This window comes from Malaclemys terrapin, chromosome 11 (assembly GCF_027887155.1).
Source record: "Malaclemys terrapin pileata isolate rMalTer1 chromosome 11, rMalTer1.hap1, whole genome shotgun sequence".
NCBI classification, from domain to species: Eukaryota; Metazoa; Chordata; order Testudines; family Emydidae; genus Malaclemys; species Malaclemys terrapin.
Window position 1 is genome coordinate 39147843 of NC_071515.1, and position 15552 is coordinate 39163394.

At 44.6% G+C, this 15552-nt stretch overlaps 2 protein-coding genes across 3 annotated transcripts in view; one reads left to right on the forward strand and one right to left on the reverse strand.

The window, feature by feature from the left end:
* Nucleotides 1-1120: 1120 nt before the first annotated feature.
* SCRN3 (secernin 3) lies at nucleotides 1121-13439 on the reverse strand. Of its 2 annotated transcripts, none has more exons than XM_054043363.1 (8): nucleotides 13390-13439; nucleotides 12709-12880; nucleotides 11114-11295; nucleotides 9608-9807; nucleotides 8617-8829; nucleotides 5435-5597; nucleotides 4874-5054; nucleotides 1121-2560 (listed from the first exon to the last, which is right to left on the reverse strand). In XM_054043363.1, the coding sequence occupies exons 2-8, from the start codon at nucleotides 12877-12879 to the stop codon at nucleotides 2396-2398; spliced, it is 1275 nt and encodes a 424-aa protein (XP_053899338.1). In that variant the 5' UTR covers nucleotide 12880; nucleotides 13390-13439; the 3' UTR covers nucleotides 1121-2395. The 2 variants fall into 2 exon arrangements, with proteins under 2 accessions (XP_053899338.1, XP_053899339.1); XM_054043364.1 differs by lacking the exon at nucleotides 13390-13439 and adding an exon at nucleotides 13002-13333.
* Nucleotides 13440-13484: 45 nt separating this feature from the next.
* The window catches only part of CIR1 (corepressor interacting with RBPJ, CIR1), a 45008-nt gene continuing 42940 nt past the window's right edge, over nucleotides 13485-15552 (forward strand). Inside the window, exon 1 of the mRNA XM_054043361.1 lies at nucleotides 13485-13630. Within this exon, the coding sequence (XP_053899336.1) occupies nucleotides 13559-13630 (72 nt within the window). The 5' untranslated portion in view covers nucleotides 13485-13558. The remainder of the gene's footprint in view (nucleotides 13631-15552) is intronic.

A 15552-nucleotide genomic window follows, 5' to 3' on the forward strand; every position in this document is an offset into this window, starting at 1 on the left:
GTAACTCTGGATTTGTAAAACTACAAATCATCAAGGTGTCTCAATGGCAGGTGGAGTGTCTGAAAGAACTTAGTTCTTGAAATTGACTACATAAAGATGATTATCACTTTGATGGGGACAGGGGTGATACAGACTTGCTAGAATTCTATAACTCTTTGTATAACAATTACATACGGGATTCTTGATTTCATATAAAAGGGTGAGGACTCTAAGGCCTTGTCTACACTGCCAAGTTTTTTTGATGAAAGACAACTCAGAAGGCCTTGAATGGGGGGGTGTGTGTGTGTGTGTGTGTGTCTTTAGACCAAAGAGGGAACAAGGGTAAGATTATGCACCCAATACTTCACTCTGTTAACATTACTAGTGTGTGTGATAAAACAAACCAGTATAGAGCCATTGGAGGGAGAGGTGACCTACTTTCAACACCGGTATGCATTGTACATGGGATGTAGCCCCAACACAGAGAAAAGCATCTACAAAACTATTGTAAGGCTTTGGCAGGTGGTATTCACAGTAGCTGTAGGATACGAGGGTATCCTCTGCTTGGATTTTTCATGCCTCTGCTAGTGGGTGGTGGTCCTAACACAGAGAAATATTACAAGAATGTTTTCTCTCAGTATTTTGCTGACTAAAGTAGGTATTTGGTGCTAAATAATTAGATGTTAGTCTATCTCTATACAATTTTAATATATATGAAGAACTGCAATGAAAAGGGGTCCTGCACTCTATTTCTATTACACAGGCTCAGTTATAGGCACAGAAAAGCAACAGTTTTAAATGGAGAAAATATACAACTAGGTAAAGTTCTTCAAATTTATCCAGGAAAACTGTTTTTTTTTTAATTTGTATAAATTTATCTCTGATTTCTGTGCTAATACTGATTGCAGTTACTAACTGGTTACAGACAATTTGAACTGATTTTTAGTATCCCAGTAATATCACCCGTTATTTTTATATATTCTATACTTCAGATACTTTTAGGTATTTTCTCTTTTACAAGTCTACCTTACCTTTTGCTTGATTTCTGTATGAATGAAGTCAGAATCCTGCATCTGTACTTCCACTCTCTTGCCAAGAATATGAAGGTAATGTTACAATGACTTTAATACAGGGTCAAGGATTTAGCTTTGTTGAAATAAATCTTTAATAAATTAGCAGCTTTGGCAAGACAAGTTACAAATAACAAGGTGTTCATCTAAAGAAGAAAAGTTTAAAGAGTCTCTCTTTAAAACTGTCATGCTGTAAGAGTATGCACACTTCAGATCTTTAAATACTCAGACCTATTATTCATTGTTCTTGTGTGTTTTAAACAGGCAATGATTCAATAAAAAGATTGTTATGAAAAACAATCCAGTGCTGTCTTGAAAAGTGCACTGGCAGAATTCATTTCAAAGTAATCATAGAGTAGTACATAAAACCAAAACACTTCTTTCTAAATAAAGGTTAACAAATGTATAAGGATGTCAAAGCTTAAATGTTTTGTGGTAACTGGCAGGACATTTTGTATTGCTAAGATACCAAACACTCGTTACCTTAAAGCAACTTGAAAGTCTAAGCCATTTTAACACATTTCAGTACAACTTAGTTATTGTAAAGTTGAAGCTGTAATTTGGTTTTAAAATGGCAGATTACTTTAGGCATACTCGTACTCAGTGTGTTAATTTGAAAGTTAACTTGTCATCCATAATTGTGGAAGTGGCAATGCAAGTGTAAAGTACATGTATCCTATTAGAGTAATACTAGATTGAGCTATAGTCTATCCTAGTGTACAACTGTCATGAAAACTTATTCCTGACAAGTAAAATATTTTTCTTAGTATGGCAATAGTACAAGTGGAGGATTATTAGCAGAGAGTTAAAATAAGTATTGGTGCTGCGACATTTGTTTTACAGGAATAAAATAATCTCAAAGATGATGCATAATAGTGGCTTCTCCATTTTGAAGAGTCCTCACTTGTCCGTTTTAATTCAGACAGTGAAATTATGCTGTGATGATCAACTTGAGTAACACTTCTTGAGTATAAAATCTACATGCATATTCACAGAGTGAGTTGTTCAAATCAAAGATGCAGCGAATGAAAATCTTAATCGTAAAATAACCAAGCATTTCAATACCTACTAGGCCTTTTAATATTTAGTTGTTAATCAAGTTGGTTCTAACTAGAATTTCACCTAGTTGTCAAATTCTTTATCTACAGCCAAGTGTCACTTAAAGGTAAAACTATTCCCTACCTTTGAAAACCTTTCTTGTTTGATCATTATCAAAAGCCCATGTATAAGATGCTAAATGCCTAATCATCAATGAAAAATTACTTTTGGAAAGTAAGATTTGATCCCTAGAGCCATACAACTACAAGGGATGAAGATCACCAAGACCAAATTCCACTGCATGTGATTTATACACTTAGGCAATATGTGTTGATTTCCTCTTCCACACACTGTGAAAAAAGGTTAACAGCTTGGTTAACATCAAGACATCCCTTTTGCAGGATTGATTCCATCTTGCTAATTTTCTCTTTCTCCAGCTTCCGAATCTGTTCCAGCATCTCTTTACCCTTTTCCTACAAAAACAAAAAAATACATTTCCCAATGAAACTCTAACCACACTGTACAGTTTAAAACAGTCTTGCTATAGTCAATCATCTTCCTACTTAGGCTCTTGTACCTGTGCCCATAACAACAATTTGTGATGGTAGTGGGAATAATGCTGTCCAGTTTGTGTAGGTTACACAGTGTTCTTGCTCAGGTGCTCTGTCCCTCATACAGTATTTGTCCCATCTACCTACAACTTGCAAACCTTTAGTGTGAAGGGCTGGAATGGTAAAAATAAAAGCTTCAGTGCTTTCACCAGCAAAACTTCATTGTGCAGAAGTGCCTTTTTAGAAATGGGGGTATGTTTAGATTCTGAATAGCCCTGTCTTTGGATGGCATCCATTTTTGGACTGAAAGTTTAAATACTTCAACAAAAACAGTGACCTTTTAGAAGTCAGCAACTAGCCTCCCTGCTCCACAACAGGCAATTCTGCTGATGAGGAAAACGGGGGCCTGTAATTCTCTAAGGTGGTACCAAAAAGGAAATGGAGCTTGTTTCATATCATATAGTCTTGACCTGCCCTTAGCAGCCTTAAACAAAACAGTGATCAAAGCCTGAGCCCTGTCTAGGCGACAGTCTTGCCCATTGCTGTCATCAGCTTATTTGTGCTGATGGAAATTAGGGCTCTCGCTACTCCTAATGTAAACACAGTCACAGTGTGGCAGAGCTGTACGCTGTACTAATGCAGTAAGCATGCTCTGAAATCCTCATCTGGGGCTGGTGTGCTTACTGCTCCGCTGCTTCAAGTTTCTTCTGAGGATGTATTAGTGGAACAGTGTCACCAGGAGCTACAACTGGAGCCTGACTAAAGATGGTATGAAAAGGAAAGGAAGACCACTGGACTTAGGCGTAGGAAACAGAAGAGTCAGGAAATCCAGAAAAATGACTGGCTTGATGCCACATCCTTGGCAGTTAGAACAAAGGAGCTGGCAGGAGTGATAGGGAGGGCCCAGCCCGAGAGAAGCCAATCACACTACTCTTGGTAATAAATACTCCAGGATTTCTATATTTAGCATCTATTTTCCAATAATACTTGGTGAAAACCAGAGGTCCCCATCTCCCTCAGAGTCAAACATCCCATAATATTCATCCCTACTCCCCTTTCATCATTTTAGTCTAAATTAGCTAAGGTAGCAACACCTGCAGTGTCTTCCCGCAGAGGGGACTTGACTAACTCATCGACCACCTAGAACCCCTAAAATCATGTTCTCCCTCCCACTTACCCTGCTTTCAGTTTGAGTGGGGTATTAGAAGCAGAGCCGTGGTCAGAGGAACGTGGTGCTTCCTAACCCTGTATTTACACAAAACTGGGCTCCCTGCAGCTCCTCCCCACTCCCCCTTCACCCTCCATGTCCATTGTGGTACCTAGCTACAGCCCCCTTCCCACCCATCTACCCGCCGCTGCTCCCATATACACTGCTCCAAAGAGTGCATCAACCCCCAGTGTACTTTAGACCTGGCCCGAGTGGTTACAGGGCTTTATACTGAACTCCTTCTGGTGAGTCTAAGCAGACTCCAAACCTCAGCCTTTTTGTAACTGATCATCCTCATATTGGCCTACATACACCATTGGTCAGAGCAATTTATGAAGAATACACTAATATTTATTACAGCAAGTCCATGGTACCACTAGCTGATTTAAATTAAAATCCTCATCATTCAACATGCAATCTGGAGCTCAGGCAGTACCATCGCAAGCTATTATGATATTAACTCAAACCGGTGCTGAGCACATTGATGTACTTATTCAGTGGTGTCCAATGTGGGGCATTCAAGGGAGACTTACGAAGAAAAGCCTGTGACTTTAAAACTGAAGTGTTCGAATCAATCCTGTCGCTACAAGGAAGTGGTAACAGGCACCCCAACCCCTCCCTTTAGACCCAAGAGCAGCAATTGTGATTGCTGGGAGTGCTCTGACCAGGGGCCATTCCTTCCGTGCTGGGGCTGTTGAATAGTACCCCCACAGTCTGGCTGGTGCAATTACAGGAGATGGAAAGAGTAGTCTGGTCTGCTCCATTCCAGGCTTTGGGAATCCTAGGCTGAGCAGGACAGACGTTTGACTGGCCATGCCTGAGCCTAGGGAAATAGTTGAAGGATTGATGATGGCTCCTGGGCATTTCTGAAATGTGTACATACTAGAGGCTGAATAGATTGTACACTGGTGCACTACATGAATATTCTTTACCGTCCAACAAACTGGAGCATTAAATAGTATCACATCTGCAAACCACGAGTGGAGTGAATTACCCAAATCACCACCTTGCACTGAAATCGAACGTACCTTGAAGGTTTCCATAACCACAGCAGCACTTTCATGTTGCTTATAGAGTTCATGTCTTCGATCTGGCTTAGTCAGAAACCGTGGCTGCTTCTTCACTGGATCATCATGACCAAATGTTGGTGAGCTGGTTTTTAGTAACTGAGTAATATTTGGCACAAAAATAAAAGGCTTAAAAACAGACCTAGAGAGAGGAAACAGAACACAGATCCTTTATTGATATAGTTTTATTAAAGGTACCAAGCAGAAGTCAATGCCTCCTTGTATTTTCCTTTCATTTATCCCCTCTACTCCCGTTGGAGAAAGGCATCAAATAACTCGTAGCCTTGTTGTAATTACTCAGATAAAATGTGTATGAAGTCTCCCCACATTTACATCAATGTTCTATATGTACGTAAAGGGGTAATGAACCCCTAAATTATGACTTATGCATTTGGCACTCGCTACATTTCAGGACTTGTTTTAAAATAATAATAAAATGAAACTAATAAGCAAGTAAATGACACCATCTTATAACTTAGAAAACATTTGCTAACTTTTCATTTTAATTAGTTATTGCATCACCTGTCAGGGTCTGGAGTTCCCGTAAAGAAATGAATACAAGGGAGATTAGGCTCCTGAGGTAGGATGGAGACCATACTTCCAGTTGTCATAAATCCTCCTTCCATATTAATGCCACTCTCTTTATCCCGAAGAATTTCCATCATTGTTTCAGAAGTTATATTGCCTGTTTAAAATACAAAATAATGAATTTACATACAAGACTATTAGCAACTAAATACCAGCTACTCTAGAACTGTTTGCTTTACTCCTCACATTTTTCAAAGATAATGTTCATGTTAATATGCTATGTTGGCAAAAAGGCCAACAGGTGCAAAACAAGGGATATCAAACTAGCTTCTTACACAGTAGTTAAAAACATGAAAGAGACACTTTAGCTCTGTGATAAAAGCAATCGATCCTTCAGCCCATATACATACTGAAATAAGCCACATGTTTAAAATAGCAAATAAGATTACTGTTTTATTTTTATCTTTTCTGATAAGGAAATGACAATGAGATATTGCATTTATGACTCAAGTGCTATAACAAATGTATTTTGGACTTCCAAAGTGTATGATAAATAATAAGCCTAGCAAATAGTTCAGAAAAAATAACTTTTCAGATGAAAATTCATAGTTCAAGATTAAAGACTAAACTTCCTAAATGCTATGTGGGAGTTAAGCAGACAAATCACAGTATTGCTTACTGGTATTATCTCTGTACAAATCCCACTAGACTGCTTTGAAAATGTAAAACTAATAACAACTTTATGTGGATTTCCTATGCACTGCTTTGAAAATGCACCTCGAAGAGATTAGACTATTACTATTTTACTTCCCAGGTAATTTATATTTCAAGATGACCCGCTGAAATGACGCACTTGAGAACAATCAGTTTTATATCTTGAATGGAATGGAACCACACTAACGTAGCCACTTGTGAAGGGCTATGTAATACTGATCAGCAAGCACCAAACTAAATAAGGCAAACTTGAGTTCAGCATCCTTGTGAAAATAATTTTCTTTCTGAGATGGGGTGAACGGAACCCCTTCATTGGTATTGGCTGTTCTTGTGAAAATTCTAATAGTAAATTATTTTAAAGTAGTTAGCGTTCAAATGCTGCCTCTGTTTTTTATATACTGTAGTGGTTTATGTGAATGCCTAGTGATGTACTGACAATATTTTAACAAGGGCATCTACAGACATGTTTTCTCCAAATCCAGTATAACAGGTGAATAACTGCTTATATAAAAGAGAGAAACAGATAATCTATTCATTGGTTTTTCCATTTTAAAGGGATATTGGCAACTTGAAACCTCCTACACATGCAATGTTTCCCTCATACCATCTCTCAGTGGATTAGGATTTCTAGTTTAAATGGCCTTGCCATTTCTAGTTGAACTAAGAAAGGACTGCTGCTCCGTGAGAAAACTTCAGTTGACTTGTCCAAGGTTCCCTGTAAATGATGCAAGTTGCAACCCATGCTGCGCTTCAAGAATTGCACATGGTTAATTAACCATGTGCACTCTTCTCCAGTGTATGGGCACAAGGGGCTGGAGGAAACCAGCAAGAGGAATTCATCACAGTAAACCAGACAGGCAAATGAAGGACACTAAAGAGAGGAGGCAGTTTTCATATTTGGTCAAGGTCAGTCATTGCAAAGCAAGATTGAGTGCAGGTCAGCAGCTTGTCCAGCAGGCACTATGTATGAAATTTCTCTTGTCTAGATCAGGTTTTTGATTCTCCTGGGTTCATCATATAGTCTCTCAGTAGCTACTTTACAAATATAAATATCATAGCTATTTTAAAAGTTTCTCCACACACCAAAGATCAGTAGACTGGAAGACTTTTTTTTTTAAGCTATTGGGAGAAGAAGCTTGGAAGGGTAGAGTATGATAACTATGCCTTTGTTGCTGCTCTAAATTAAATCACTTTTAAGGCATGGATTTAAAAAAAAATCTAAAGGAAATGAAACTATATCAGGCTGATAATTTGAATACCTAGGGTGATTTAAAAATGGTTGAGGTGAATGCCGGAAAATGGGGATTTAGGTGAAAATGCTGATAGACCCCTTAACACTGCTATAATACAGGTATTAAGTATTCAAAACCTGCAATTCCCAAAATGGATGCAAGATTTACATGATCACCAGAGTAAGATATCTATAGGTAATTCCCTAGCATGCAGTGAATAAGTGCTAAAGCTGGGGTGACAGCTCAAAAAAACAAAACACCCAGGGATGCAATTTGATTTCCGTTTAGATTAATCATTTCAAATGCAACAGTGAATACAGATGCTATTTTGAGGTATATGTAACACAGTTAAAAGCTGCCACACAGAAGCAGTTGGAAGAGAAGTAGTAGTTTCTCTCTGCATAAATGTGAAAAAAGTCATGTTCATAAGTTGGTAATTAAGAATTTCCTCTGATAGTGCTGTAAATTCCTTTATCCTGCTTTCAGACAGGGTGTTTTACTAGACTATATAATTTTAACAGTAACATTTTTTAAATCTATGTTTTTAATATGAGTATCTTCAAGTCCAACAAAAAAAAAAGGTGAGATTAGGCAGAATGACTTCATATTCATATGAAAATAGTGTTCAGAGGTGGGTTCAGTTAGGCACTGTACTAATAGAGGCCTGCCCCAAAGCTTTCCCAAGCTTGTATGGGTGGCAGTGAATTTTTGGAAGTCTTCTTTTTTTTTCTGGCAAGTAGGTGGATGGAAAATAACCCACCTGCCTGAGCCTGGAACCCCTTTCCACACCCTGAACGCCTCATTTCTAGCCCCACCCCAGAGCCTGCACCCCCAGCTAGAGCCCTCGCCCTCTCCCGCACCCCAACACCAATTTTGTGAGCATTCATGGCCCGCCATACAATTTCCATACCCAGATGTGACCATCGGGCCAAAAAGTTTGCCCAGCCCTGGCCTATAGGTATGGCTGCAGTATTAAATGTTTAATATATAAAATTTGTTTATGATTTCTCTCCACCCAATTCAGAAAGATGCAAAAAATATTAGAAAACTTAAAAATAGTGAACAGCCCTTAAAAATCCAATCACTCTAATATTGTCTTCAATTGAATTATTATTGAATTAATCCAGTGTATGTACTTACTACCATAGCAGACATTTTAATCGCTTGAATTAAATGCACACAGCATACTACATACTTTGTGATTTGCTACAGTCAAATAATAATGGGTACCTTTGTGTTTATTCAGTAGCTTATAGCCTTCACAGTATCTGCCCCTTGAAGTTGTCATTCTGGCAGTATTTACGTAGGAATATACAGCAGCAAAATCAAATTCTTTTTCACCATCCCACCAGCCTTTGCTCTTAGCGTAATCTCTCATTGTGGGATGTTCCCGATCAATCTTGGTTGTGATAGAGAGCTGGTTGGAGATATTCCGCACACCCTCTGTTTGTAAAGTGGGGAAAGAGATCATTTAGTGTCTTTTACGCAGTGATTTATCCAGTATTTTATTTGTTTACATTTAGCTTACTGAAACGTATTTTATATTTTACAGCTTTTTTGAAGTTCTCATGTAACCTGCTGAGTTCCCCTGCAGTCATGGGGATATTTTTGGCTTCTCTCTCTCTCCCCCCATCACACACATCCAGGCCAGATCCAAATTCTGCTGCTGCTGCTTCATCCACTGCAGCTCTGATATTCACTTTTATTTCCATTCCCACAGCCAAGTGGTTTGTGCAGGTTCTCGTTATATTCCAGCTCAACTACTATACCGGCCTCCCAAACAATCATCTTCTCTGCCCATCAATTTGATCTGCTCACTCCTCTTTGAATCCTTCCTGTGGCTCCAAATCTATCATCACATCAGTTTTTAAACATCTTGTCACCACCCTTAAAGCTCTACATAATTCTGCCATTCTCTTGTCATGCTTTACATTGCCCATGTTCTCTCCTCCATCGATGTTTGCTTTCCCATTCACCTCTGTGGCCCCCTATATATGGTACAACCTCCCTGAGCTCATCTGTAAGCCCCTATTCTGCCTACAATTAAGTCCCTTCTAAAGACCCATTTCTGCTAGTGACATGAAAGCAGCGTGGCACACACGTACCCAGAAGCTAGCTGGATCCCCCACATCCTAATGAAGCAATTGGTATATGAAAAGTGGGGAATTACTAATGCTATTGCAGTGGGAATATTTAAAACCCTAATGAATGTTACTCATACCTTCTATTTTCTCTGCTGCCCAGTATTTTCCTGAAGTCTCCAGTACCCACGCCTCCTTTCTATCAGCTATCAGAAAACTGTTATGGTAGGTAAATGCCATGTGACTCTCCATACAGTTTCCTCCTTGTCCATATTTTTCTAGCAAGTCAACCATGACAGTGAGGGCATTTTCAGCTGTATCTGCTCTTTCGAGTCCAAGCCTAAACCAAAATTAAGATGTTACCTTATGTACTTATCTTGTTTTAAAAGAATTCTTGAACATGAATATTCAAGTTGAATCTGAACAGTGAATACTGTGGTGGGGTGTGGGTACCCTGTCCCTGTCTAAACCAGAAAGGGATCAGACCCCTTCACTGGGAAGAAAGGAGGAACCTACCTGAGTTCCTTGTTAAGCTGCTGGACTGTATATCTGATTGGCTGTGCCTCCTCCATGGGGGAGGATGCAATAAAATGGAAGTGTGTGAGGGAGGAAGAAGGTTCCTAGGACGTGTCCTCATTCACCCCCCATTCCCAGGTGGGAATTAACTGCCTGCTTTGAATTAAGAAAAAAGGGTTAAACTATTGGCAGAGACTTCTACCATAGTAAGACTTGTTTTGTTCTTAATTGCTTGTTTCTGGCCAACTGGAAATTGGCAAAAAAAGAAGCTGGCCTTTTTTTGTTTTTGTACATTTGTTTTATTTGGGGATCTGTGACCAAAACTGTGACAGAAAAAAATTGGGGGAAGAACATTACATGGCATAACCCCAATCCCTCCAACTGCAATTGTGTGCAGTGAGAATTTCAATTCATAATTATATCTTTAAAAATATTCTAGTAGTACTGATAGAACAATTTCTAATATCTTCATTTGCACAATGACAAGTTTCAGAGTAGCAGCCGTGTTAGTCTGTATCCGCAAAAAGAACAGGAGTACTTGTGGCACCTTAGAGACTAACAAATTTATTAGAGCATAAGCTTTCGTGGGCTAGAGCCCACTTCTTCAGATGCATATAGAGTGGAACATATATTGAGGAGATGTGTATATATATACACATACATACATATATATATATACACATACATACATATATTGAGGAGATGTGTATATATATACACATACATACATATATATATATATACACATACATACATATATTGAGGAGATGTGTATATATATATGTTCCACTCTATATGCATCTGAAGAAGTGGGCTCTAGCCCACGAAAGCTTATGCTCTAATAAATTTGTTAGTCTCTAAGGTGCCACAAGTACTCCTGTTCTTCATTTGCACAGTCCACGTTAATTCTCAGCCACCTCAAAGATTCACAATGACTTTAACAGAAGTTGGAGCAGGCCTTTCTTCCTAGAAGTGTTCATAATTTAACCAAGAGCAGAACAGCAGAGAAGGCAGAGTCCTTGCCTTCAGAGATATGTTCGTTTCTATATAAAAACATGTATCTGGGTTATAACTTAAAACCAAATTCAACATAGTATATCTATCTAAATACAATTAGAGTATGTACCAACCTGAGGAGGTCCATGCCTAGAAGTGCTTCATTATCACAGACTTCTTCTCGTCCCCACACTGCTTCATTCCCAATGCAAACTCCATGTTCATTGGCTCCCATTTCAGCACCCCATATCCAAGATGGACGACTCAAAACAACCGCGTATGTTTTTGCTGCTTGCTCAATTTCTATATAAGTGCACTGCAACATAAACCATGGCATGAGAAATGTAATCAAAAAGCTACTTAATGAATGCAGGGCCTGAAAGTTTTCATTCAGCTAGATTTCCTTTGTGAGAGGAGCTTCCAACAACAACCAACAAAATCATATCTTACTTAAAATTCCCCCTCTTCTCCTTATCCCACAAAGCCATACAATAGTAAACTATCATTAAAAAAACCCAAATTCAATAGAAATACATGTATATACTATGTAAGTGACGTAGTATAATTAATAGGAACAAACTCTCTTTAAGGGTTCTCCATTCCTAATTTGCATCGGAAGACAAAATAATATCTGGCTTCCTATCCAAATGATTAGAGGGATACCCGCACATACTTTGGATCCCCAAACTCTATCTATTTTAAAATAACAGAGGGTCCTGTGGCACCTTTAAGACTAACAGAAGTATTGGGAGCACAAGCTTTCGTGGGTAAGAACTTGCATTGAAGTGCAATGGCTGAGCCATTACAAACATTGAATCTATCTCCCCTTGTAAGTATTCTCACACTTCTTAACTGTCTGTACTGGGCTAGCTTAATTATCACTTCAAAAGTTTTTTTTCTCTTAATTAATTGGCCTCTCAGAGTTGGTAAGACAACTCCCACCTGTCTATGCTCTCTGTATGTGTGTATATATATCTCCTCAATATATGTTCCATTCTATATGCATCCGAAGAAGTGGGCTGTAGTCCACGAAAGCTTATGCTCTAATAAATTTGTTAGTCTCTAAGGTGCCACAAGTACTCCTGTTCTTCTTTTTGCATTGAAGAAGCGAGGTTCGTACCCATGAAAGCTTATGCTCCCAATACTTCTGTTAGTCTTAAAGGTGCCACAGGACCCTCTGTTGCTTTTTACAGATTCAGACTAACAAGGCTACCCCTCTGATATTTTAAAATAGTTCTCCAATCAAGGTCATTGGTTGTTAAACAGGGCTAGGGAGGTAGTTAGCTACATATTTCAAAAGGCCCGCAAACTAACTTCTATGCTGCAGCAAGATCAGGGTCTAGATTTTCTGCTGTAGGAGATGTTGGGTATCTATAAATAAACTAACATGCTACTAACAGCAATCTTCATCACAAAAGGCCAAGCATGACTTAGAATGGGACCCACAAAAAGTGGGTTTAGAGTGCATCAAATAAAAGAAAGTCCTCAAAAGCAGAATCTGAGGGGGTGCACTGAGCTGACTCTCACTGCACTAAGTCAGGGGGTATTTTTGATGGAGGGTTACGGTCCGGCTGTGCTATTACACAGTAATACGAAACTTATACCATTTTACATCTTGTGCTTGGCCAAACCTAGGAGTTTTTTTTAAACTAATGTTTAATTCTTTACTATTTGTATTATATGGTGGACAAGCACCCTTAGTTTCTGTTCACGAACACTTTGCTCTTACCTCAAGCTGGTCTCCTGCCTTATGAGAAGCAGCAGGGAAATAGACTATCTCTTGCACTTCATCAGAGGGTCTATCTGAATTTTTTCCAAAAACAACCCGGCTGCCGACTGTTGCTGGAGGCAGCGCCACAAATGTGTCACAGGAGCAAGGTTCAGTGGTTCTCGAAGCCATCCTTGAAATAAATAATCGTGTACAAGAATGAAGTTAAAATTCAGAGGCGGGGGTGCTTCCCAGACATGCCTAGGAGCCGAGTGCAAGGAAGGCATTTGACCGAGGACTGCAGGCTAGCGCACCGGTAGCTGCACGATTACTTTTTTCTGGCATAGGTCCCCGAACCACAGACTTAGAAACCACCCTCTGGGCAAGAGCTGACGTGCAAAATGGCAAACGGAGCAGTGCCTTGCGGTAGCCGGGACTCGAGGCCGCGTTCCCTGCTCCCGGACGGGCAGCAGCCCCCACCCGCTACGGCAGCGGCGCCGTTATTGCAGCCCGAGCTCGTCTCGCTGTTCCCCTCAAGAGGGGGCGGGGTACGGGATCCCGCGGGGGCCAGGCGCGCCCAGCGGGCGGGGGGGGTGGATCAGGGATCCTGTAGGGACCAGGAACTGTCAGCGGAGGGAGGGGGGATCCCGCGGGGCGGGGCTACGGGCTGTCAGGCCCGGGCGGGCCCCGCGCAGGTCTCACCTGGCGCACGCGTCCCGCCGCCCGACTCCGTGTGGGGGCAGGTGTCCCGCCGCCCGCCCCGCCCCCTGCAGGAAGCCCCGCCCCCTGCCCCGGAAGCTTGGGCCCGGCCTGGCGCAGCAGAGCGACTCGAGCCTGACCCGGCCCCAGCGCCGCCGCCGCCGCCGCCGCCATGGGGAAATCCTTCGCCAACTTCATGTGCAAGAAAGACTTTCACCCCGCCTCCAAATCCAACATCAAAAAGGTGAGCGAGCGGGGCCGGAGCCCCGGTACAGCCCTCCGGTACCGCCCCGGCCACAGCCCCCTCTCCCCCGGTACAGCCCCCCGATACCTCCCCGGCCGGAGACACTGACCCCCGGTACAGCCCCCCGGTACCGCCCCGGCCGGAGACACTGACCCCCGGTACAGCCCCGGTCACAGCCACCCTCCAACCCGGTACCGCCCCGGCCGGAGACACTGACCCCCGGTACAGCCCCCCGGTACCGCCCCGGCCGGAGACACTGACCCCTGGTACAGCCCCCCGATACCGCCCCGGTCACAGCCACCCTCCACCCCGGTACCGCCCCGGCCGGAGACACTGACCCCCGGTACAGCCCCCCGATACCGCCCCGGTCACAGCCACCCTCCACCCCGGTACCGCCCCGGCCGGAGACACTGACCCCCGGTATAGCCCCCCGCTAGCGCTCCGGTCACAGCCACTCTCCACCCCGGTACCGCCCCGGCCGGAGACAGTGACCCCCGGTACCGCCCCGGCCGGAGACAGTGACCCCCGGTACCGCCCCCGTCACAGCCACCCTCCAACCCGGTACCGCCCCGGCCGGAGACACTGACCCCCGGTACAGCCCCCCGCTACCGCCCCGGTCACAGCCACCCTCCACCCCGATACCGCCCCGGCCGGAGACACTGACCCCCGGTACAGCCCCCCGCTACCGCCCCGGTCACAGCCACCCTCCACCCCGGTACCCGCCCCGGCCGGAGACAGTGACCCCCGGTACCGCCCCGGCCGGAGACACTGACCCCCGGTATAGCCCCCCCGATACCGCCCCGGTCACAGCCACCCTCCACCTCGGTACCGCCCCGGCCGGAGACACTGACCCCTGGTACAGCCCCCGTCACAGCCACCCTCCAACCCGGTACCGCCCCGGCCGGAGACACTGACCCCCGGTACAGCCCCCGTCACAGCCACCCTCCAACCCGGTACCGCCCCGGCCGGAGACAGTGACCCCCGGTACCGCCCCGGCCGGAGACAGTGACCCCCGGTATAGCTCCCCCGATACCGCCCCGGTCACAGCCACCCTCCACCCCGGTACCGCCCCGGCCGGAGACAGTGACCCCCGGTACCGCCCCGGCCGGAGACAGTGACCCCCGGTACCGCCCCGGCCGGAGACAGTGACCCTCGGTATAGCCCCCCCGATACCGCCCCGGTCACAGCCACCCTCCACCCCGGTACCGCCCGGCCGGAGACACTGACTCCCGGTACCGCCCCCCGATACTGCCCCGGCCACAATCCCCTCCCCCCGGTACAGCCGCCCGGCCGGAGAGACTGACCCCCGGTACCGCCCCCTCCCGGTACCGCCCCGGCTGGAGACACTGACCCCCGGTACAGCCCCGGCCACAGCACCCTCCCCGTACAGCCCCTCGATACCGCCCCGGCCACAGCCCCCTCCCTCCGCCCAGTACAGCCACCCCCCACCCCGGTACGTCCCGGCCGGAGACACTGATTCCCGGTGCCGCCTTGGCCACAGCCACTGACGCCCGGTACAACCCCCCGGTGCCGCCTTGGCCACAGCCACTGACGCCCGGTACAACCCCCCGGTGCCGCCTTGGCCACAGCCACTGACGCCCGGTACAACCCCCCGGTGCCGCCTTGGCCACAGCCACTGACGCCCGGTACAACCCCCCGGTACGGTCCCGGCCGGAGACACCTACGCCCGGTACACCCACCTCCCCACCCCGGTACGGCCCCGGCCAGAGACACTGACGCCCGGTACACCCACCTCCCCACCCCGGTACGGCCCCGGCTGGAGCCACTGATCCCCGGTACAGCCCCCCGATACTGTCCCTGCTGGAGCTACTGACCCCCCAGTATAACCCCCCCAATACCACCCTGGCCAGAGCCACTGACCCCCAGTACATTCCCTCCCACCCCCTTGGTAACCTCTCTGG